The 25,612-nt window shown below is 40.7% G+C and overlaps 1 protein-coding gene across 1 annotated transcript in view; it reads right to left on the bottom strand.

The window, feature by feature from the left end:
- The window catches only part of LOC115168727 (nociceptin receptor), an 86,679-nt gene that overhangs the window by 38,286 nt on the left and 22,781 nt on the right, over positions 1 to 25,612 (bottom strand). Inside the window, exon 3 of the mRNA XM_029724247.1 lies at positions 1,172 to 1,533. Within this exon, the coding sequence (XP_029580107.1) occupies positions 1,172 to 1,533 (362 nt within the window). The remainder of the gene's footprint in view (positions 1 to 1,171; positions 1,534 to 25,612) is intronic.

The raw sequence follows: 25,612 nt of genomic DNA, 5'->3' as shown, positions 1-25,612 counted from the left end.
GCCATCACCTACAGAGAGATGAACCTGGAGAAGAGTCCCCTAAGCAAGCTGGTCCTGGGGCTCTGTTCACAAACACAACCAGACCCCACAAAGCCTCAGGACAGCAACACACTTAAATCCAACCAAATCATGAGAAAACAAAAAGACAATTACTTGACACATTGGAAAGAATTAACAAAAAAACTGAGGAAACTAGAAAACTATTTGGCCCTTAACAGAGAGAACACAGTGGCAGAATACCTGACCTCTGTAACTTACCCAAACTTAAAGAAAGCTTTGACTATGTACAGACTCAGTGAGCATAGCCTTGCTATTGAGAAAGGCCGCCGTAGGCAGACCTGGCTCTCAAGAGAAGACAGGCTATGTGCACATTGCCCACAAAATGAGGTGGAAACTGATCTGCACTTCCTAACCTCATGTGAAATGTATGACCATATTAGAGACACATACTTCCCTCAGATTACACTGACCCCCAAAGAATTCGAAAACAAATCAAATTTTTGATAAACTCCCATATCTATTGGGTGAAATACCACAGTGTGCAATCACAGCATCAAGATTTGTGTCCTGTTGTCACAAGAAAAGGTCAACCAGTGAAGAACAAACACCATTGTAAATACAACCCATATATATATTATTTTAACTATTTGCACATTGTTACAACACTGTATATAGCCATAATATGACATTTGAAATGTCTCTATTCCTTTGGAACATTTGGGAGTAGAATGTTTACTGTTAATTTTTTATTGTTTATTTCATTTTTGTTTTTTATCTTTTTCACTTGCTTTGGCAATGTAAACATATGTTTCCCATGTCAATAAAGCCCCTTAAATTGAATTGAAATTGAATTGAAATTGAATTAAATTGAGAGAGAGAGAATCTGAATATAGATGAATACAGAGGTCAGACTGAGGATAGAACAGATAAATCAGACTTGATAATTAACCAAACAATGTCTATATAACATCCTTATTTTTCAGAGCTGATCTGGTAGGTCAAAAGACCAATTACTGAAAGAAATATCAGAATTAGGGCTGCCTGTCTAAACGTAGCAACAGACAGACAGACAGACAGACAGACAGACAGACAGACAGACAGACAGACAGACAGACAGACAGACAGACAGACAGACAGACAGACAGACAGACAGACACCCAATATAACCTACTGTTATGTTCGACCTCCACCTCCACATCTCCCAACACCATGACCGGTACCCCTATCGCCGACGCCAGTACCCACACACAGATGTTGACCACCTTGGCCTTGTGGGGCGTCCTCATGTCCAGGGCCTTGACCGGATGGCACACGGCCACGTAGCGATCCATGCTCATCACGGTCAGAGTAAAAGTGCTGGTGAACATGTTGTAGTAGTCGATGGAGACCACGGCCTTGCAGAGGGCGTTACCGAACGGCCAGAAGCCCAGGAAAACGTCTGTTCCCTGGAAGGGTAAGGTAGCGAGGACCAGGAAGTCAGCCAGAGCCAGGTTAAATATGTAGATGTTTGTGGCTGTCTTCATCTTGGTGTACCTGGCAGAGAGGAGAATTGTATTAATACATATGGAGATGTTGGGTGTAACTGGGTAGAATAGGTGGCTGTTCTTATCATGGTGAAGAATAGGATAGAAAAGCATATTATACCTAGATTGAAAGCCACTGTAGCGGAAAACCAAGTCAGGTTGGAAAAACGGATACAGTCAGTGTCAAATATTGAACATCCATTTGTTGAAACAAACACACACACAAACACACTGTCTGTCTGTCCGTCCGTCCGTCTGACTATTTAAGGGAGTTTGTGAATGGCCTGCTTGGTAACCAGGAAGCAGGTTGGCAACAAAGAGTTGAAAATAAGATCCACACCTTCTTTTGTAACAGGAAGTCTTGTTATAGTTTCACAACATGTTCCCATTCCTTCATATTGTTGCTGTCAGAAGAAAACCTTGTTTCTCTTTTTAATATGAAATGATAGTCAACCGTGTGTGAGGTTTTTCTCCTTTTAGGAACTGAGATGAAGATTGTCATGAAGATGGTTTGTGACTAGGGACCAGCAGACCACATCAGCAGCAGAGAACAAACTGACTTAATGTTGGATTATTTGATGAAATCAAATGGGGGAAAGGCTTTTTTTTTTACACTCTAAAATATCTTTAACATTTTTGTTTTTATCTCAATGTGGAAAAATTCAAGCACCCTAGTTCTCTCTCTCTCTCTCTCTCTCTCTATCTCTTCTTCTCTTTCCCTCCCTCCCTCCCTCCTGCTGCCTCTTCGCATTTTGAAAATGTGCAGAGAAGTCTCTTCTACAGAGAACATGTCTCCTCTGCAACCCTCCTTTTGGGAGTAACTACAGTATATGAGTCTCTCCTCTACACATATAATTACAGCCTAATAATGAAGCTCCATTTCCTCCTCTCTCTCTCTCTCTCCCGCTCCTCTCTCTCTTGCTTGCTCCTTCCTCTCTCTCCTGTCTTTATCTCGCTCCTCTCTCTCCACTCTCTCGCCTATATCTTTCCACAATCTCTCCCGCTCCTCTCTGTCTCTTTCTCTCTCTCTCGCTCTCCCTCCCTCCCTCCCGCTCCTCTCTCTCTCTCTCTCCCACTCCTCTCTCTCTCCTTTCTCTATTTCCTCTCTCTTTGCCATTAATGATGGCATTAGGCTTCTGGCCGTTAGCTCGCTCTGAGGAACGAGTGGGAGGAAAGGGCACCTTCTCTGGAGTGTTAGTAACCACAGAGAGAGTTTCAGCAGTGGCTTTGGATATTACTGTGAATAAGTGTTGCGGATGACAAGGGGAAACCATGATGCGCCTCTTAAAAGCATTTAACCCAAGGAAGGCAATTTCAGTGATTAATAGATGACACCTGTTTAAAAATACTATTAAAAATCCTATGATTTATATTCGATTCTCTGCTCAACCACCTTTCCCCCCTCCCTCTGTCTTTCTCTCTACCATTTTTTTTTCTCTCTCTCTCTCTCTCTCTCTGTCCCTCTCTCTTGAAATCAAATGAGCAAGAACCAGGTAGCTAAAAGAGTTCAAAAAGGTTGAGGAGGTAAGAGAGATGGAAGAGAGGAGGAAGATGGGAGGAAGAGATGTGGAGAGACAGTGCTGACAGAGGAGTAGCAGTAAGTGACTGCAGTGGTTGGCTGTCATCCAGCCCTCTGTGCCAGGCCTGGTGCGTGTGTGTGGTAGTGCTGAGCAATTAACCTTTTTGTTATTAAACAACTAATTGACCGACCGTTGGTTAAATCACTTGAATTCCACCCAACCACTGGGGAGCCAAGCCCAGCCAACCAGAATGAGGTTTTTTTTCCAACAAAGGGGCATTGTTACAGACAGAAATACTCCTCAGTTTCATCAGCTGACAGGTGGCTGGTCTCAGACGATCCCGCAGGTGAAGAAGCAGGATGTGGAGGTCTTGGGCTGGCGTGTTACAAGTGATCTGCGGTTGTGAGGTTCGGTTGAATGTACTGCCAAATTCTCGAAAACAACGTTGGATGAGGTTTATGGTACAAAAATTAACATAAAATGGTCATTCCTGCAGTCAGCATTCCAATTGCACGCTCCCTCAAAAGTTGAGACATCTGTGGCATTGTGTTGTGTGACAAAACTAGACATTTTAGAGTGACCTTTTATTGTCCCCAGCACAAGGTGCACCTTTGTTATGATCATGCTGTTTAATCAGCTTCTTGATATGCCACACCTGTCAGATGGATAGATTATCATGGCAAAGAAGAAATACTCACTAACATGGATGTTAATAAATTTGTGCACAAAATTTACGAAAAATATGTTTTTTGTGCATAAGAAACATTTCTGGGATTTTCTTTTTCAGCTCATGAAACATGGGATCAACACTTCACCTGTTGCGTTTATATTTTTGTTCAGTATAGTTAATGTTCAGTACATATAATGAGCTCAACACACTGTTTATGTTGAGAGAAATCATATCATTCAAGAGAGAAATTAAGTCAAGAACTATGTGGGACACTTGGCTGAAGGGAGTTGTAGTTTTTATGAAGCAAATATTCAACCTATTTCAGTGCAGAAACATGGTAATTAACTACAATGACCATAATCCACTGCGCTTCTTTTTCCTGACTGGATAGCCTACAAACAGACGCATGAGAGAGGATTGTAGCAGAGAAATACAGACAGTTTGTGAGGTAGCTCTACACAATTGCTAGTTGTAGTAGATGGTAGTAAGCAGTCTTGAAAGTATGCCTCATGTAGTTTGAAGAACTAGCACAATTATTTAGTCAGACAGCTCTGCAGCACACTTAGGCAGCTACTAACTCAAAGACAGTAGGTGGTTGGCTGGCTTGCTGAGCAGAGCGGAGATGAGATGATGGGAGCGTTCCTCTGCCCAGACGTTGCTGATGCATGCCAGATCTTACGATGCATATTTTACAGTGGCTTGCGAAAGTATTCACCCCCTGGCATTTTTCCTATTTTGTTGCCTTACAACCTGGAAATAAAATAGATTTTTTGGGGGGGGGGGTTTGTATCATTTCATTTACACAACATGCCTACCACTTTGAAGACGCAAAATATTTTATATTGTGAAACAAACAAGAAATAAGACAAAAAAAACAGCAAACTTGACAATGCATAACTATTCACCCCCCAAAGTCAATACTTTGTAGAGCCATCTTTTGCAGCAATTACAGCTGCAAGTCTCTTGGGGTATGTCTCTATAAGCTTGGCACATCTAGCCACTGGGATTTTTGCCCATTCTCCAGGTCCTTCAAGTTGTATGGGTTCTGTACAGCAATCTTTAAGTCATACCACAGATTCTCAATTGGATTGAGGTCTGGGCTTTGACTAGGCCATTCCAAGACATTTAAATGTTTCCCCTTAAACCACGCGAGTGTTGCTTTAGCAGCATGATTAGGGTCATTGTCCTGCTGGAAGGTGAACCTCCATCCCAGTCTCAAATCTCTTGAAGACTGAAACAGGTTTCCCTCAAAAATGTCCCTGTATTTAGCGCCATCCATCAATCCTTCAATTCTGACCAGTTTCCCAGTCCCTGCCGATGAAAAACATCCCCACAGCATGATGCTGCCACCACCATGCTTCACTGTGGGGATGGTATTCTCGGGGTGATGGGAGGTGTTGGGTTTGCGCCAGACATTTTCTTTGATGGCCAAAAAGCTCAATTTTAGTCTCATCTGACCAGAGTACCTTCTTCCATATGTTTGGGGAGTCTCCCACATGCCTTTTGGCGAACATCAAATGTGTTTGCTTCTTTTTTTCTTTAAGCAATGGCTTTTTTTCTGGCCACTCTTCCATAAAGCCCAGCTCTGTGGAGTGTACGGCTTAAAGTGGTCATATGGACAGATACTCCAATCTCCACTGTGGAGCTTTGCAGCGCCTTCAGGGTTATCTTTGGTCTCTTTGTTGCCTCTCTGATTAATGCCCTCCTTGCCAGGTCCGTGAGTTTTGGTGGGCGTCCCTCTCTTGGCAGGTTTGTTGTGGTGCCATATTCTTTCCATTTTTAATAATGGATTTAATGGTGCTCCAAGGGATGTTCAAAGTTAAGATATTTTTTTGTAACCTAATTCTGATCTGTACTTCTCCATAATTGTGTCCCTGACTTGTTTGGTGAGCTCCTTGGTCTTCATGGTGTCTCTTGCTTGATGGTACCCCTTGCTTAGTAGTGTTGCAGACTCTGGGGCTTTTCAGAATAGGTGTACAGTTGAAGTCGGAAGTTTACATACACTTAGGTTGGAGTCATTATAACTCGTTTTACAACCACTCAACCATTTCTTGTTAACAAACTATAGTTTTGGCAAGTCAGTTAGGACATCTACTTTGTGCATGACACAAGTAATTTTTCCAACAATTGTTAAAAGACAGATTATTTCACATATTTCACACTGAATCACATTTCCAGTGGGTCAGACGTTTACATACACTAAGTTGACTGTGCCTTTAAACTATGTCATGGCTTTAGAAGCTACTGATAGGGTAAAATACATAATTGAAGTCATTTGGAGGTATACCTGTGGATGTCTTTCAAGGCCTACCTTCAAACTCAGTGCCTCTTTGCTTGACATTATGGGAAAAACAAAAGAAATCAGCCAAGACCTCAGAAAAACAATTGTAAACCTCCACAAGTCTGGTTCATCCTTGGGAGCAATTTCCAAACGCCTGAAGGTACCACGTTCATCTGTACAAACAACAGTACGCAAATATAAACACCATGGGACCACGCAGCCGTCATACCGCTCAGGAAGGAGACATGTTCTGTCTCCTAGAGATGAAAATCAATCCCAGAACAACAGCAAAGGACCTCGTGAACATGCTGGAGGAAACAGGTACAAAAGTATCTATATCCACAGTAAAACGAGTCCTATATCGACATAACCTGAAAGGCCGCTCAGCAAGGAAGAAGCCACTGCTAGGAGGGACTAGTGCACTTCACAAAATAGATGGCATCGTGAGGGAGGAAAATTATGTGGATATATTGAAGCAACATCTCAAGACATCAGTCAGGAAGTTAAAGCTTGTTTGCAAATGGGTCTTCCAAATGGACAATGACCCCAAGCATTCTTCCAAAGTTGTGTCAAAATGGCTTAAGGACAACAAAGTCAAGTAATTGGAGTGGCCATCACAAAGCCCTGACCTCAATCCTATAGAAAATTTGTGGGCAGAACTGAAAAAGCGTGTGTGAGAAAGGAGGCCTACAAACCTGACTCAGTTACACCAGCTCTGTCAGGAGGAATGGGTCAAAATTCACCCAACTTATTGTGGGAAGCTTATTGAAGGCTACACGAAATGTTTGACCCAAGTTAAACAATTTAAAGGCAATGCTACCAAATACTAATTGAGTGTATGAAAACTTCTGACCCATTGGGAATGTGATGAAAGAAATAAAAGCTGAAATAAATAAATATCTCTACTATTATTCTGACATTTCACATTCTTAAAATAAAGTGGTGATCCTAACTGACCGAAGACAGGGAATTTTTACTAAGATTAAATGTCAGGAATTGTGAAAAACTGAGTTTAAATGTATTTGGCCAAGGTGTATGTAAACTTCCGACTTCAACTCTATCTGTAATAATTATAATCTCTAATAATGTATAGTGATGTATCTGTAACAATTAGCATCTCTAATGACATATAGTGATATATCTGCTACAATTAGCATCCCTAATGACATATAGTGATATATCTTTAACAATTAGCATCTCTAATGATGCAGTGATATATCTGTAACAATTAGCATCTCTAATGACATATAGTGATATATCTGTAACAATTAGCATCTCTAATGATGCAGTGATATATCTGTAACAATTAGCATCTCTAATGATGCAGTGATATATCTGTAACAATTAGCATCTCTAATGACGCACAGTGATATATCTGTAACAATTAGCATCTCTAATGATGCAGTGATATATCTGTAACAATTAGCATCTCTAATGATGCAGTGATATATCTGTAACAATTAGCATCTCTAATGATGCAGTGATATATCTGTAACAATTAGCATCTCTAATGACGCACAGTGATATATCTGTAACAATTAGCATCTCTAATGACGCACAGTGATATATCTGTAACAATTAGCATCTCTAATGATGCAGTGATATATCTGTAACAATTAGCATCTCTAATGACGCACAGTGATGTATCGGTAATAATTTTATCTAATGACGTGTAGTGATGTGTCTGTAATAATTACAATCTCTAATGAAGCATAGTGAAAAATCTGTAATATTTATCATCTCTTATTACGTGGAGTGATGTATCTGTAATAATTATGATCTATATTGATTTATAGTGATGTATCTGTAATAATTCTAATGTCTAATGATGCATAGTGAATAATCTGTAATATTTATCATCTCTAATGACGTATTGTGATGTATCTGTAAGAATTATAATCTCTAATGACATATAGTTATGTATCTGCTTTAATTATAATCTCTAATGATGTATAGTGATGTATCTATAGTAATTATAATCTCTAATGATATATCTGTAGTAATTAGAATCTCTAATGACGTATAGTTATGCATCTGCTATAATTATAATCTCTAATGATATATCTGTAGTAATTATCATCTCTAATGATGTATAGTGACTGATCTTTAATAATTATCATCTCTAATGATGCATAGTGATGTACCTGTAGTAATTATAATCTCTAATGATGCCTAGTGATGTATCTGTAGTAATTATAATCTCTAATGATGCATAGTGATGTATCTGTAGTAATTATAATCTCTAATGATGCCTAGTGACTGATCTTTAATAATTATAATCTCTTATGATGTATAGTGATGTATCTTCTAGAACTATAATATCTTTAATATCTCATAATAACGCACAGGAAGGAAAGGTTGAACTGATTCTCTTTCATCTTTCCATATGGCGATGTTCTAACACACACACACACACACACACACACACACACACACACACACACACACACACACACACACACACACACACACTCACACACACAAGCACACAAGCGGTAATAAATGCCATAAATTAACCGTTGGACATGTCTACATCGGAACTAGAAGCATTTCTCTACACTCTCAATAACATCTGCTAACCATGTGTATGTGACCAATACAATTTGATTTGTGGACATGTGAACGTGTGACCTTTTTGGGGAGGGCTTTTTTTTGTAATTATTATTTATGATATAGATTTTTTTCTTGAAGGTGTGACTTAAACGTGTAAACACGTGAACGCATGACTTAAAAAAATAATTATATATATATATAATATATAATATATATATAATATATAATATATTTGATTTACCATTCAAACAAATGTATTTATAACAATACGATGAGTAAGCATCTGTTTAATTCAGTTCCAGACGGTCAGTTAATGGATTTCACTCCACAATTTAATAGCCACTGTACTAACAGGCTCACTGCACTGTTTACCATTTGTCAAGGTGGGGGTTATAATGCCTGTATATAAACAACACATTACCAACATTATAACACTGTTCATTAGGTCTACATGAATTCGTATAAATATATACATAAAATAAGTAGTTGAACTGTCAATTCTTTCATGTTAGGCTATTAATATGAGCCAACGAAGTGGGATCAGCAGATTTGTGAGATGAAACGTATGAATCTCTCTCATTCTTGGTGTCTTTACATATTTAGACAGAAATCATTTACTGTCTTACATTTTTGTCAGTGTAGTTCTGTCAGTGTAGTTCTGTCAGTGTAGTTCTATCATTGTAGTTCTGTCAGTGTAGTTCTGTCAGTGTAGTTCTGTCATTGTAGTTCTATCATTGTAGTTCTGTGAGTGTAGTTCTGTCATTGTAGTTCTGTCAGTGTATTTCTGTCATTGTAGTTCTGTCATTGTAGTTCTGTCAGTGTAGTTCTGTCATTGTAGTTCTGTCAGTGTAGTTCTATCATTGTAGTTCTGTGAGTGTAGTTCTGTCATTGTAGTTCTGTCAGTGTAGTTCTGTCAGTGTAGTTTTGTCAGTGTAGTTCTGTCAGTGTAGTTCTGTCAGTGTAGTTCTGTCAGTGTAGTTCTGTCAGTGTATTTCTATCAGTATATTTGTCATTGTCCACAGCACCATAGTCTATGTGTTTCTTTAAACATTTACAGAACATTTTATACTGGCTGGTAATAAACCTTATCCTCATTTCTGTATGTAGATCTGGGACTTGCACTGTAATGGCTTTACCTTTTGTGTTTCCTTCTTAAGCATTATTATTGAAATTTAAAAAATTAATTGTTTACCATAAATTTTCCCTTCATATTGTTTGCTGAATAATGTAGATTTTTTCAGTCATTTCGACAGTTCATACAGACATTTAGTCACAATGTTATTTATTCTTTATAGGTATGGAGTATTTTTTTTCACATAATAATATCACTATGCGTGTGTGTTTGTGCAGGCGGCGCCCAGTGCATTGGAAGAACGACATATTTTCCAAATGTTTGCCATAGTTTGTTCGAACTGAAATAGTTAGAGCCACTGCATCCAAGAAGATAAGGATAATAAGATGATTAATTTGACTTCTTCGTTTATACACGTTTAAAATGTTGAAGTTGTTCCAAACATCAAATTTCAAGTTAAGGGTTAAGGTTTTGGAAAGGGTTAAAACATTAAGTTTAGGTATTCACTCCGAATGGTTAAATTAACGGTGAAGGTTTGGGATAGGGTTAAACCCCCCCCCCCTACACAAATATAAATAAGTTTACCACTGGGATTGAACACGTGACCTTCGGATCTGGAGTCACGGGATTACAAATGTTGAAAGAATTGAAAAGTTATTATTTTATTTTTTACATTTAAAATATTTCATGTAGACCCAATGAACAATGTTATGTGGTAATGTGTTGTTTATATACAGGCATTATTGACAGACACCTTGACAGATGGTAAACAGCACACGGATCCTGTTAGTACAGTGACTATTACATTGTGGAGTGAAATCCATTAACACCTGAACCGCCATAGGCCAACGACCACTGAAGTTTTATTTTTTTTTATAAAAAAAAAAAAAGCCCACCCAAAAAAGCTTCTTCCCTTACTTTTCCTAAATGTTTGTATTTTACACTGCTCATTTGTCAGAATTTTAAATCACAAACAAAAAAGTATTTAGAGCCATTTTACAAAAAAAAATAATTCACACCTATTCCTAACTTAATCCGCCTAGAGAATGGGCTGTAGGACGTTGGTACCCAGCCAGGCGCTAATGCGTGTCTCGCTCCTCACTGAATGAGTGACACATGGATAAATGTGCTCCTTACTTCGCAATTGCATTTAAATCAGGCTGAATGATAAGGAGGGCGAAGAGGTTGATTTAATTTATAAAAGACACTAGTCTAATGATGAGTTTGTATTATGCCTATTTATCAGCGGCAAATCATTTAGGGTTGATACCATTCTCTTTTATGTTTTACTTAGCTAAAAGAAGCTGTTATGGGACTGATTTATTTTCTATAACTCTGTTACTAATCAAATGTATTGTAAGGGAAAGCGAAAACATGCTACAGGTTGCAGTAGTCCTTTAGTATAATGCTAAACATATCCTTGACTTTATCCAGTGACGCAAAAGATGACAGCCCACTGACTGAATGACAAATGGATAGAATGGGCAATAATTGTGCAAGTTACTTCACAATCCAAATTAAATTAGGCCTAACTGAATGATGAGGGTAAAGAGGAACATCAATAGAATATCAACAGTGTAATGATGAGTTTGTGTTATGCCTATTCATCAGCGTTTAGCGCTCATGTTACCAATTTGACTGCGTGCCTTGCAGATTGATACCATTCTCTTTTAGGTTGTACTTTGTTAAAATAAGCTGCTATGGGACTGTTTTATTTTCTATAACTCTATTACTAATCAAATGTATTGTGAGGGAAAGCGAAAACATGCTACGTGTTGCAGTAGTCCTTTAGCATAATGCTAAACATATCCTTGACTTTATCCAATGAAGCAGAAGATGCCAAGTTAATGAGCGGGAAACAAACGATGCCAGTCAGCCTGCACAGACGGCCCATTGAAACTACACATAAACTATACTGAAACTAATTTCACAGATAGTAAGAGTTAGCCTATATACAAGATTAATATTGACAATCTGTTGAGTGACTATATTTGGCCTATCAGTTGTCAAATTGTACATGAAGGGATGGGCACATCTTGTAATTGACAGATGCAGGGAAAAGAGCATCGCTTTATCAAATCCTGCTGCATGGTGAATTTGTTCTTAACTGACTTGTCTAGTTAAACAACGGTAAAATTCAAAATGATTGTTTTGAAAAGTTGACGTGATAACACAAACAGATCTGGCACCACGCAGGTCATTTTTTTTAATTTCGATACAGTATCTGAAAGAGCATATTCTGCAGTATCTATGACACTTACCGTTGTCAAATAATTCAAGAGGGGGAGGTATTTTATCCAAATGTCACTTTTTCCAAGAATATCCGTGCTTACCGTGCAGTCAGCACATGATCTGGGGAAGGGTACCAAAACATTTCTGCAGTATTGAAGGCCCCAAAGAATAGTGGCCTCCCTAATTCGTAAATGGAAGAAGTTTTGGAACCACCAAGACTCTTCCTAGAGCTGGCCGCCTAGCCAAACTGAGCAATCAGGGGAGAAAGGCCTTGGACAGGGAGGTGACAAAGACCCGATGGTCACTCTGACAGAGCTCCAGAGTTCCTCTGTGAAGATGGGAGAACCTTCCAGAAGGACAACTATCTCTGCAGCACTCGAACCAATCAGGCCTTAATGTTAGAGTGGCCAGACGGAAGCCACTTCTCAGTAAAAGGCACATGACATCCACATGAAACCAAGATTGAACTCGTTGGCATGAATACCAAGCATCACGTCTTGATGAAACCTGGCACCATCCCTACGGTGAAGTATGGTGGTGGCAGCATCATGCTGTGGGGATGTTTTTCAGTGACAGTGACTGGGATACTAGTCAGGATTGAGGGAAAGATGAACGGAGCATAGTACAGAGAGATCCTTGATGAAAACCTGCTCCAGAGCGCTCAGGCTGGGGGGAAGGTTCACCTTCCAACAGGCAACAACCCTAAGCACAGAGCCAAGACCATGCAGGAGTGGCTCTGGAACAAGTCTCTGAATGTCTTTGAGTGGCCCAGCCAGAGCCCAGACTTGAACCCGATCTAACATCTGAAAATAGCTTTGCATCGACGCTCCCCATCCAACCTGACAAAGCTTGAGAGGATATGCAGAGAAGAATGGGAGAAACTCCCCAAATACAGGTGTGCCAAGCTTGTAGTATCCTACACAAGAAGACTCGAGGTTGTAATCGCTGCCAAAGATGCATCAACAAAGTACTGAGTTAAGGGTTTGATAACTTATGGAAATGTGATATTTCATTTTCACATGTTTAATAAATGTGCAAACATTTCTAAAAACCTGTTTTTGCTTTGTCATTATGGGGTATTGTGATGTCATTATGGGGTATTGCGATGTCATTATGGGGTATTGTGATGTCATTATGGGGTATTGTGATGTCATTATGGGGTATTGTGATGTCATTATGGGGTATTGTGATGTCATTATGGAGTATTGTGTGCAGATTGATGAGGGAAAAAATTACTATTTAGATCTTCTTTGTCTACACCCATTCAGCATGGTTTACACCCTCTTAAGCTTTAGTCTCACCCATCTCGTTTCGCTCTCAGAGTGCACACTTGACGCTCTGGCTGATTATTTGTTTACCTATGGATAATATAAAAACAGATCTGCACCAAAACAATTTTCAAATAGCATTTAGTCTTACATATGACATGGAAAGACATAGACAAGGGATATCATATGAATAAAACAATAACTTTATTGAAAGAATAATGTCATTCAAACCTGAAAATGAAGACAATTAAAGTGCTATCATAACCACAACATTATACAACATACATTTCAGGGTTCATTTTCATCAAAAATTGAATTGGTATTACGAAATATGAATCAAATAAGCCATATAACAACAATTATTAACTTACATTTCTACATTCAACTAGCATATATTCTATCACACACGGCGTCAGAAACGTGAACAATTCCAAAAGCACAACATCATTTTACAGCCATTACAATTTACAAGTCCTTCACACCACAAAGGCCATTAGTCATGAATGAAACATAAAGGGAGCCTGCCATGCAGGATGTGTTGGATAAGAAAGTGAACACATGGGAGAGGGGACATGGGAGAGGGGACATGGGAGAGGGGCAACATGCAAAAGAGTAAAATGACTAGTGAATATCTGCTCTACATCTGAGTCCCTTTACTAGTGAATATCTGCTCTACATCTGAGTCCCTTTACTAGTAAATATCTGCTCTACATCTGAGTCCATATACTAGTAAATATCTGCTCTACATCTGAGTCCATTTGATTTGATTTGATGTCATTAACATCAATACCTCCTAACTGACAGCAAGGTTCTCTCTGAATGCAATCTGGCACTAACCAGTTTGCCCATTTTCCTTACCAGGTGCTGCGTGATTACACTGCCATTCCTGGAACAAAAGGTACACTATATATACACAAAAGTATGTGGACACCATTTTAAAATTAGTGGATTCGGCTAATTCAGACACACCCGTTACCGACAGGTGTATAAAATCGAGCACACAGCCATGAAATCTCCATAGAAAAACATTGACAGTAGAATGGCCTTACTGAAGAGCTTAGTGACTTTTAACGTGGCACTGTCATAAGATGCCACCTTTCCAACAGGTCAACAAGTCAGTTCATAAAATTTCTGCCCTGCTAGAGCTGCCCCGGTCAACTGTAAGTGCTGTTATTGTGAAGTGGAGACGTCTAGGAGCAACAACGTCTCAGCCGCAATGTGACAGGCCACACAAGCACACAGAACGGGACCACAGATTTGTTATTGTTTGTCCACGGTTGCAACACTCACTAGTACCAAACTTCCTCTGGAAGCAACGTCAGCACTCTAATTGTTCGTCGGGAGCTTCACGAAATGGGTTTCCATGACCGAGCAGCCGTACACAAGCCTAAGGTCACCATGCGCAATGCCAAACGTCGGCAAGAGTGGTGTAAAGCTTGTCGCTATTGGACTCTGGAGCAGTGGAAACTCGTTCTCTTGAGTGATGAATCACGCTTCACCATCTGGCAGTCCTGGTGGGGGAAGAATAATAGTCTGGGGCTGTTTTTCATTGTTCGGGCAAGGGGGATAAAAAAATGTTTTCCACCACTTCTGGGTCTTCTGCAAAACATTTTAGGAGTTGATCAACTGCTCCGACTTGTCTACCCCACCGATATGTCTATTGTAATCGTGGATTACAGCAGGCTGACGGACCACTTTCCTATTCCAAACACCATCCTGTTGGACTAGCCTCGTTACTTGAGTTGAATCATTTGCATTGTAAAAATTGGAAAGGCAAGTAACAGTATGCGTGTCTGTCTACTATACGGCCTTGCCCACTATCCTACACCAATGCATATCTCCATGCTTTTTAAAAGTACTTAAATGCGCCAGGAAACTGTTTCCGGTTTACCCTACAAGTCCCACGTGAATCCCTGTTCTCGCAGACTACGTACGAGTGTGGGTGATGAATAGAAGTTGTTGAACCAAACATTGTAACCCTGGTTTGCATATTGAAAAAATGTATTATTTCTCAACAACTTTGCTGTCTTGGTCACCCACACGACCATCCTGACTTCTGGTGTTGACTTTTTAAAATCTTAAGATGAAACAATTACCCACTTCGTTGGCTTCCCTTTCATATACTGCTTGAATCCTGATCGCCTCTTTTGATTTGAACATGTGCTCATCTATGGCTCAGTTTTGGTTTGGCTGAAACAGCTTTATACATGTCTGTTATCAGGTAGTCCAGTAAGTACCACAGTTTTCTAAGACCATCGGTACTATCCTCAGTGGCAGGATCCACAACGTGTAAAGCAGCCAACAGAGCTTTGAAGTGATTAAGCAACATGAAATCTCTAGCCCAAGAACCCTGAGGAGACTTTGTACCCCAGTATCGATGAAAGTCAGGCAGTTCGATAAACTCCATGTAAATGAGCAGTCCAAGAAAGCGGTAGAATTCTGTAGGTGTAACCTCAAGGCTTTTGAGGGAATCACCATACGATGGATACTCCAAAACAAGTCTCCAACCCTGACTATTTGTGAACACAGAAACCTCTGCAACATGCCTGTGTGAAAAACAGAGAGGTCTCAGGTGGTGGGTCCTCAACTTCCTCTGGCCTGTGTGAAAAACAACAAAGAACAAGTCTCTCTCTTAGGCTTTCCTGAGGCGTTGACTGAACTGCCTGACGTTCACTGCCAATATCTAAACCAACTGGACGTTCAGGAGTGATAGGGATTCCGGTGCCTGTGTATCAACATCATCATCGTAGGACTGAAATGTGCTCTCGGGCAAGACAGTGTTTACGCATTACGGGGACGTGGAGCACCAACAGAAAGACTTAGAGACAAGATGAGAGAAAATAGATAATTGTTAGTGTACTCCATAAAATATGAATAAAATAAAAAATGACCTGATAATACATAACAATAACACATTATTTCTCGTTGAGAGCTGAGAGGTCTCAGATGGTGGTTCCTCAACTTCCTCTGGCTTCTTGATCTCCTCCTCTTTATCCTTGTCTTCTCCCAGTAGCTCAGCATCAACGGCATCTTCCTACAAGAAGGCCTCCCAGTAGCTCAGCATCAACGGCATTTTCCTATAAGAAGGCCATGCTTTCATGGTCCTCATCCTCCTCCTGCAGGCCATGGTCCTCCTCATCCTGCAGGCCATGGTCCTCCTCATCCTGCAGGCCATGGTCCTCCTCATCCTGCAGGCTATGGTCCTCCTCATCCTGCAGGCCAGGCTATGGTCCTCCTCATCCTGCAGGCCATGGTCCTCCTCATCCTGCAGGCTATGGTCCTCCTCATCCTGCAGGCTATGGTCCTCCTCATCCTGCAGGCCATGGTCCTCCTCATCCTGCAGGCTATGGTCCTCCTCATCCTGCAGGCCACGGTCCTCCTCATGGACAGGGACTGTATTATCTGCTGGTACTGGTCTCCTCTGTCCATTTCTAAAAGTCAAACATAAAGACAAACAACACAAATGTATATTTTCAAATGTAAATCAGTAACAACCCTTCCAAAGAATAGCCTAAGATTGACAAAAAAGAATACACCTCAGTACATAAAAAAAGCGAATCAACGAAATTGAATAGTGTTATCAATTGCAAGGTGACAAAGTTACATTTTATTATCTAAAGGTTTTCACTGTAATATTTGAGAAAACATGCCATATAATTACATGTCTGATAGTCCACGATAATATATTGCCTATAAGTAGCAAAGTCACAAATCAGCTAAACCAGGAAATTTAAGTTAACAAGCTGACTACCACATAGTCATTATTTCAAAGCTATTATCAAAATGTTTAGGCTATAACGTTGCATTCATTCTTGCAACAAAAAAAAAACTGCCATAAGACTTAATATTTCAAGTGCAAGTGTTGGTTCAGGAAAGGGGGATGGTCGAGGTGAGGAGTGGGATTATTTAAAATACTCTTTGAAGAGGTAGGGTTTCTGGTGCTGTCGCACGATGGGCAGGGACTCTGCTGTCCTAGCTTCAGGGCGAAGCTAGTTCCACAATTGGGGTGCCAGGATAGAGAACTTGGACTGGGCCCTTCACCCTATGGGATGGTGAAGAGACCAGAGCTGGCAGAACGGAGTCCTCGGGCTGGGGTGTAGGGTTTGAACAGAGCCTGAAGGTAGGGAGGGGTCTTGTAGTGGATGCGAGCTTCGACTGGAAGCCAGTGGAGTGTGCGAGGAGTGGAATGAGATGGGATAACTTGGGAAGGTTGAAAACCAGCCCAGCCAACAGCGAGTTACAGTCGTCCAGACGGGAGATGACAAGTGCCTGGATTAGGACCTGCACCGCTTCCTGTGTGAAGTAGGGTCGTACTCTACGGATGTTGTACATCATGAACCTGAAGGAGCGAGTCACCGCTTTGATGTTTGCAGAGAACGACAGGATGTTGTCCAGGGTCACGCCAAGGCTCTTTGTACTCTCAGAGGGCGTCTACTATGGAGTTGTCAATCGTGATGGAGAGGTCTTTCAGCAGGCAGGCCTTCCCCCAGAAGGAAGAGCAGCTCTATCTTGTTGAGGTTGAGCTTGAGGTGGTGGGCTGACATCCAAGCTGAGATATCTGCCAAGCACGCAGAGATGCACGTCACAACATGGATATCAGAAGGAGGGAAGGAGAAAAGTAGTTGAGTGTCATCTGCATAGCAATGATAGGAGAGACCATGAGAGGATATGACGGAGCTGAGAGACTTGGTGTATAGAGCGAAAAGGAGAGGGTCTAGAACCGAGCCTTGTGGGACACCAGTACTGAGAGTAGGTGGTGCAGATAATAGATCCTCTCCATGTCACCTGGTAGGAGAGGCCTTCCAAGTAGGATGCAATCAAAGAGGGTGCAGAGCCTTACACACCCAGCCCTGAGAGGGTGGAGAGGAGTATATGATGTTTTACAGGGTAGAAGGCAGTGGATAGATCTAGAAGGTAGAGAACAGAGCTTTGGCAGTGTGGAGTGCCTACATGACACAATCTCAGTTGAGTGATCCGTCTTGACTGGTTAGGCTCAAGAAGATTGTTCTGAGAGAGATGAGATGAGAGACCTGATCAAGTGTTTTGGAAAGAAAAGAAAAGGCATACAGGTCTATAGTTTTTGACGGCAGATGAGTCGAGTGTTGGTATCTTGAGGAGGGGAGCGACTTGGGACATTTTGAAGTCAGGGGGGTTGCAGCCAGTGGTCAGGAATGAGTGGAGGGAAGTGAGGAATGGGAGAAGGCCTCCAGAGATGGTCCAGAGAAGGGAGGAGGGGAAAGGGCTGAGTGGACAGGTTGTCGGGTGGCCGACAGCCTGCATATTAAAACACTTCAGGTTTTTTTTACGATCACGAGTATCATCCGATCTGACTATCAAATGTCAATTTATGGATTCAATTACGAATATGAGTATCGCCATGTCAGCACACAACTAGCAGGGGAGAAACCACTTCCCCTGTAACACAGCCACTGATTACCAAAACAAATTGCCCTGCCCTTTTAATCCTGGTTAAAGAAATAATAATTATACTCATCACTCCTGGAGATATAAATCGGAAAACATATTCTAAAATGTTAATATTATCATTAGCAACATAAAAACAGATTAAATATACAGTTTCTTACCTTGATATCGTTGTCCAAATCTGAATGATGGTGTTGTCAAAATTGGTCATAACCTGTCAGATTGAGAAGGTGAGGGTGAAGAAAGGGAAGCTGCGTCTCCATGTGGTAGCAGCGTCAAACGTTCCTGATGAGTTTTTCCCTTTTGCCTAATTCCCGCCCTTAACCCCAGTAAAACAATCATATATCAATAACAATGCAGACATTGTAACCAATCAAAAAAGACGAGTTTTATGAAAAACAATTAAACGATTGTAGCGCAGAGATATTGACGAGACAACCATCGGAAACTGGTTTCCGATTTTTGAACGGACGTGCTGGAAAGAATTAATCAGATATTCACATGCGCACACACACACACTCACATACACACAGTACGGGATTCTATCCACAGCTCCATGACAGCCGAGGCAGGGGTACTAATGTATGGGATTTTATCCACAGTAACATAAACCAATATACCCAGAGAAAACAAAACCATCCATCCTGCAACTCTGTAAAAATATCAGTTAAAAAGCAAGATGACTAGCTCAAGTGAGGGAATGAATGCTGCATTATGAAGCAGGCAGGCAGACATTGCTTAGAGAGAGCACTGAAATACATGATATGTTTTTTTGGTTTTTTTTAAGATAATGACTCCGAGAGAGATAGAGCAAATCTCCTTTTCATAAAGACACATCCGATTCTGGATCCACTTCAACATAGCGCCTACTTAGATCCCCCCCACAAAAGAGGGAGAAAAGATGAATAAAAGCAGTTTGTAAGAGTTCCTATTCAATCTACACTGCCATTTGGATTGCAGTCCCTTCAGCTTCACAACACTCCCTGTCATAGACGATTTCCACTTGTGAAAAGAAGAAGTGAAAGAGTCATTAAAAGTTTTTTTTTTAATTGCGTCAATTTAAATGAGTCATTTCACAGGAGTTAGGAGAAAACAGAACTCACTCTCAGTAAAAGACAGTTCACCAATATGGCAATTCAATCTCATTTCCTTCTTGTTTGTCATTGCAGAGATTGTAGACAGCCATACACTTTAATTTCTCTCTCCGTGTAGAATAGACCCTGAATGTTCCTGTAACTACAGTGCCTTCAGAAAGTAGTCATATTATCCCTTGACTTATTCCACATGTTGTTATGTTACAGCCTGATTTCAAAATGGATTAATAACAAAGTGAACACGTTTTAAGAATTTTTAGCAAATTTATTGAAAATGAAATACAGAAATATCGAATTTGCATAAGTATTCACAACCCAGAGTCAATATTTTGTAGGTGTCACGGGCGTCGTAGGGATTGGACCAAAACGTGTATACTCATCTTCTTTTTTTTATTGAAGAAGGAAAACAAAAATAAACACGTATATAAAAACAATGACGAAACAGTCCTGTAAGGCTACTAGGCTATACAAAGAACAACTACCCACCAAAACCCATAGAAAAACACCCCTACTAAATAGGACCTTCAATTAGAGGCAACGAGGAACAGCTGCCTCCAATTGAAGGTCAAAACAATAAACTAGACATAGAAATAGAACAACTAGAAAATAAAACTTAGAAATACAAAACATAGAACACAACCCAAAAACCCTGACAACACAAAACAAACACACCCCTGCCACGTCCTGACCAAACTACAATAACAAATAACCTCTTTTACTGGTCAGTAGTATGTGATAGTAGGAGCAACTTTGGTGATAATTACAGCTGTGAGTATTTCTGGGTAAGTCTCTAAGAGCTTTGCACACCTGGATTGTACAATATTTGCCTATTATTATTCTTCAAAACCGACTCATGCACAACTATGGGTCAAAACTGATGTGGCTGGCTTAGATTGTTGACAACATTTTAATTATATTTTGTCTCCAAATGTTTATTGAAAACATCAATACATTTGCACAATGAACACTTGTAGTCTCTCAAATACATCGTTACAGTTGTTGGTTAGTTATCTAATGAATTTTAGCCACATTAGCATAGACATGAAATTAGTCAGAACAGCTCAAAGCAACACATGGTACTGTATCAAGAACAATATGAAACTAGCTGAAATGAGCCACTTACGATTCCTCACATGGCAGCTTCTTGTCATTGTTGCTAGCTACACTGCCTTCAGAAAGTATTCATACCCCTTGACCTATTCCACATTTAATTGTGTTACAGCCTGAATTCAAAATTAGATTATTATTTTTTCCTCCCCCATCTACACACAATACCCCATAATAACAAAGTGAAAACATGTTTTACATTTTTTTTTTAGAAAATGTATTGAAAATGAAATACAGAAATATGTAATTTACATAAGTATTCACACCCCTGAGTCAATACATGTTAGAATCACCTTTGGCAGTGATTACAGCTGTGAGTCTTTCTGGGTAAGTCTCTGAGAGCTCTTCACACCTGGATTGTACAATATTTGCACATTATTATTAAAAACAATTCTTCAAACTCTGTCAAGTTGATTGTTGATCATTGCTAGACAGCCATTTTCAAGTCTTGCCATAGATTTTTCAAGTCGTTTTCAGTCCAAACTGTAACTAGGCTGAATCAGTCTAAAACCATTCCCATAGTGTTGATATAACAACAATTTCAACATCATCTTGATAAGCAACTACAGAGTATATTTGGTCTGTTGAAAATATAAAGAGTGGTACTCAGTGATGTGTTGTATTGGATTTGCCTATAAACATAACGCTTCATATTCAAGACAAACAAGATGCATGTTTTGGAATATTTTCAAATCTGTAGAGGCTTCTTTGTGTGGAGTAACTACAATGTTGTTGATCCATCCTCAATTTTCTCATATCAAAACCATTAAATTCTGTAACTGTTTTAAAATCACCATTGGCCTCATGGTGAAATGCCTGTCCGGCAACTGAGTTAGGAAAGATGCCTGAATATTTTTTAGTCACTGACACCATCCAAAGTGTAATTAATAACTTCACCAAAGCTCAAAGGGATATTCAATGTCTACTTTTTTTGTATTACCCATCTACCAATAGGTGCCCTTCTTCGCGAGGCATTGGAAAACCTCCCTGGTCTTTGTGGTTAAATCTGTGTTTTGAAATTCACTGCTCGACTGAGGGACCGTACAGATATTAGGGGACAGAGACGAGGTAGTCATTCAAAAATCGTGATAAACACTATTATTGCATACAGAGTGAGTCCATGCAACGTATTATGCCATTTGTTAACCAATAATAGCCCTGTCTAAGCCAGACGAGGGGGTTCTACTAAGCTAAACAGAGTTGATTTAAGAAGGTCATACCAAGCATCATTTTTCTATTTGATTTAGAATTGTAAGACCCCTTGAAGTATATAAAAAGACAAAACAGTTATTTGATGAAAACATTTTTTGTTGGGCCTTACTGCTATTAGCCCAAACAAACACATTGAATAACATATTCACTACATGGAACTACAGACAGACCCAAAATAAATTCAAAAGGAAGTTTGTTCTGAAGTATCTCTCCTACAGTGCATTCGGAAAATGTTCAGACCCCTTGACATTTTCCAGATATTGTTACGTTACAGCCTTATTCTAAAACAGATTAAATTGTTCCCCCCCACCCTCATCAATCTACACACCATACACCATTATGAAAAGCAATTTTTTTGGGGACATTTTTGTACGTTTATTAACAATAAAAATTTGGAAATGTCACATTTACATAATTATTCAGACCCTTTACTCAGGACTTTGCTGAAGCGCCTTTGTCAGCGATTACAGCTTTGAGTCTTCTTGGGTATGACGCTACAAGCTTGGCACACCTGTATTTGAAGAGTTTCTCTCATTCTTCTCTGCAGATCCTCTCAAGCTCTGTCAGGTTGGATGGGGAACGTCAATGAACTCTTTGGCCAGAGATGATCGATTGAGTTCAAATCCAGGCTTTGGCTGGGCCACTCAAGGACATTCAGAGACTAGTCCCAAAACCACTCCTGCGTTGTCTTGGCTGTGTGCTTAGGGTCATTGTCCAGTTGGAAGGTGAATCTTCACCCAAATCTGAGGTCCTGAGTGCTATGGAGCAGGTTTTCATCAAGGAACTCTCTGTACTTTGCTCCGTTCATCTTTCCCTCAATCCGGGCTGGTCTCCCAGTCCCTGCTGCTGAAAAACATCCTCACAGCATGATGCTGCCACCACCATGCCTCACCATAGGGATGGTGCCAGATTTCCTCCAGATGTGACGCTTGGCATTCAGGCCAAATAGTTCAATCTTGGTTTCATTAGACTAGAGAAAGTTGTTTCTCATGGTCTGAGAGTCCTTTAGGTGCCTTATGACAAACTCCAAGCGGGCTGTCATGTGCCTTTTACTGAGGAGTGGCTTCTGTCTGGCCACTCTAGCATAAAGGTCTGATTGGTGGAGTGCAATAGAGATGGTTGTCCTTCTGGAAGGTTCTCCCATCTCCACAAAGGAACTCTAGAGCTCTGGCAGAATGACCATCGGGTTCTTAATCACCTCCCTTACCAAGGTCTTTCTCCTCCAATTGCTCAGTTTGGCCGGGCGGACAGGTCTAGGAAGAGTCTAGGTGGTTCAAAACTTCTTCCATTTAAGAACGATGGAGGCCACTTCTCAAGGACCTTCAATGCTATACATTTTTTGGTATTCTTCCACAGATCTGTGCCTCGACACAATCCTTTGTCGGAGCTCTACAGACAATTCCTTCAACCTCACGGCTTGGTTTTTGCTCTGACATGCACTGTAAACTGAGGGACCTAAGAGTTGAAGTCGGAAATCTACATACACCTTAGCCAAATACATTTAAACTCAGTTTTTCACAATTCCTGACATTTAATCCTAGTAAAAATCCCTGTTTTAGGTCAGTTAGGATCACCACTTTATTTTAAGAATGTGAAATGTCAGAATAGTAGTAGAGAGAATTATATATTTCAGCTTTTCTTTCTTTCATCACATTCCCAGTGGGTCAGAAGTTTACATACACTCAATTAGTATTTGGTAGCATTGCCTTTAAATTGTTTAACTTGGGTCAAATGTTTCGGGTAGCCTTCCACAAGCTTCCCACAATAAGTTGGGTGAATTTTGACCAACTCCTCTTGACAGAGCTGGTGTCACTGAGTCAGGTTTGTAGGCCTCCTTGCTCACACATGCTTTTTCAGTTGAGGTCAGGGCTTTGTGATGGCCACTCCAATACCTTGACTTTGTTGTCCTTAAGCCATTTTGCAACAACTTTGGAAGTATGCTTGGGGTCATTGTCCATTTGGAAGACCCATTTGCGACCAAGCTTTAACTTCCTGACTGATGTCTTGAGATGTTGCTTTAATATATCCACATAATTTTCCCACCTCATGACGGAATTGTAAGGAATTGTGAAAAACTGATTTTAAATGTATTTGGCTAAGGTGTACGTAAACTTCTGACTTTAACTGTTAGAAAGATAATGTTTTTTTGTTTTTTTTTTACATGTATTTAACCCCATATTTTTGGCATTAAATGGTCTCCATATATACACTACAGGCCAAAAGTATGTGGACACGCCTTTAAATTAGTGGATTTGGCTATTTCAGCCGAACCTGTCGCTGGCAGGTGTATAGATTTGAGCACACACCCATGCAATCTACATAGACAAACATTGGCAGTAGAATGGCTCGTACTGAAGAGCTCAGTGACTTTCAATGTGGCACCGTCATAGGATGCCACCTTTCCAATAAGTCAGTTCATACAATTTCTACCCTACTAGAGCTGCCCCAATCAACTGTAAGTGCTGTTATTGTGAAGTGGAAATGTCTAAGAGCAACAACGGCTCAGCCACAAAGTGGTAGGCCACACAAGCTCACAGAACAGGACCGCCGAGTGCTGAAGCATGTTGCAACACTTCACTAACATTTTCAACCTCTACCTTACAGAGTCTGTAATATATACATGTTTCAAGCAGACCACCATAATCCCTGTGCCCAAGAAAGCGAAGGTAAACTGCCTAAATGACTGCCGACCCGTAGCACTCACGTCGGTTGCCCTGAAGTGCTTTGAAACGCTGGTCATGGCTCACATCAACACAATCATCCCGGAAACCCTAGATCCACTCCAATTCGCATACCGCCCCAACAGATCCATAGATGACGTAATCTCAATCGCACTCCACAATTCCCTTTCACACCTGGACAAAAGGAACACCTATGTGAGAATGCTACTCATTGACTACAGCTCAGGGTTCAACACCATAGTGCCCATTAAGCTCATCACTAAGCTCAGGACCCTGGGACTTAACACCTCCCTCTGCAACTGGATCCTAGACTTCCTGACGGGGGCGGGCCGCCCCCAGGTGGTAAGGGCAGGTAACAACACATCTGCCATAATGACCCTCGGGGGTGCGTGCTTAGTCCTCACCTGTACTCCCTGTTCACCCATAACTGCATGGCCACGCACGAATCTGACATCATTAAGTTTGCTGACGACACAACAGTGGTAGGCCTGATCATCGACAACAATGAGACAGCCTATAGGGAGGAGGTCAGAGACCTGGCAGTGTGGTACCAGCACAACAATAACAGGACAACAACCTCTCCCTCAATATGAGCCATGACAAATGAGCTGATCGTGGACTATAAGAAAAGGAGGGAAGAACAGGCCCTCATTAACATCGACGGGGCTTTTTAGTGGAGCGGGTCGAGAGTGTCAAGTTCCTTGGTGTCCACATCACCAACAAACTAACATGGTCCAATCACATCATGGCAAAGCTATTCCCCCTCAGGAGACTGAAAAGATTTGGCATGGGTCCTCAGATCCTCAAAAGATTCTACAGCTGCACCATCGAGAGCATCCTGACTGGTTGCATCACTATCTGGTATGGCAACTGCTCAGCCGCCGATCGCAAGGCACTACAGATGGTAGTGCGAACGGCCAAGTACTTCCCTGGGGCCAAAGGTCAAATTGGGGGTACTTGTATTTTTCCTATTCC

Source organism: Salmo trutta, chromosome 30 (genome assembly GCF_901001165.1).
Source record: "Salmo trutta chromosome 30, fSalTru1.1, whole genome shotgun sequence".
NCBI classification, from domain to species: domain Eukaryota; kingdom Metazoa; phylum Chordata; class Actinopteri; order Salmoniformes; family Salmonidae; genus Salmo; species Salmo trutta.
Note: the sequence above shows the minus strand (reverse complement) of the source record. Positions and strands in the feature narration are given on the sequence as shown.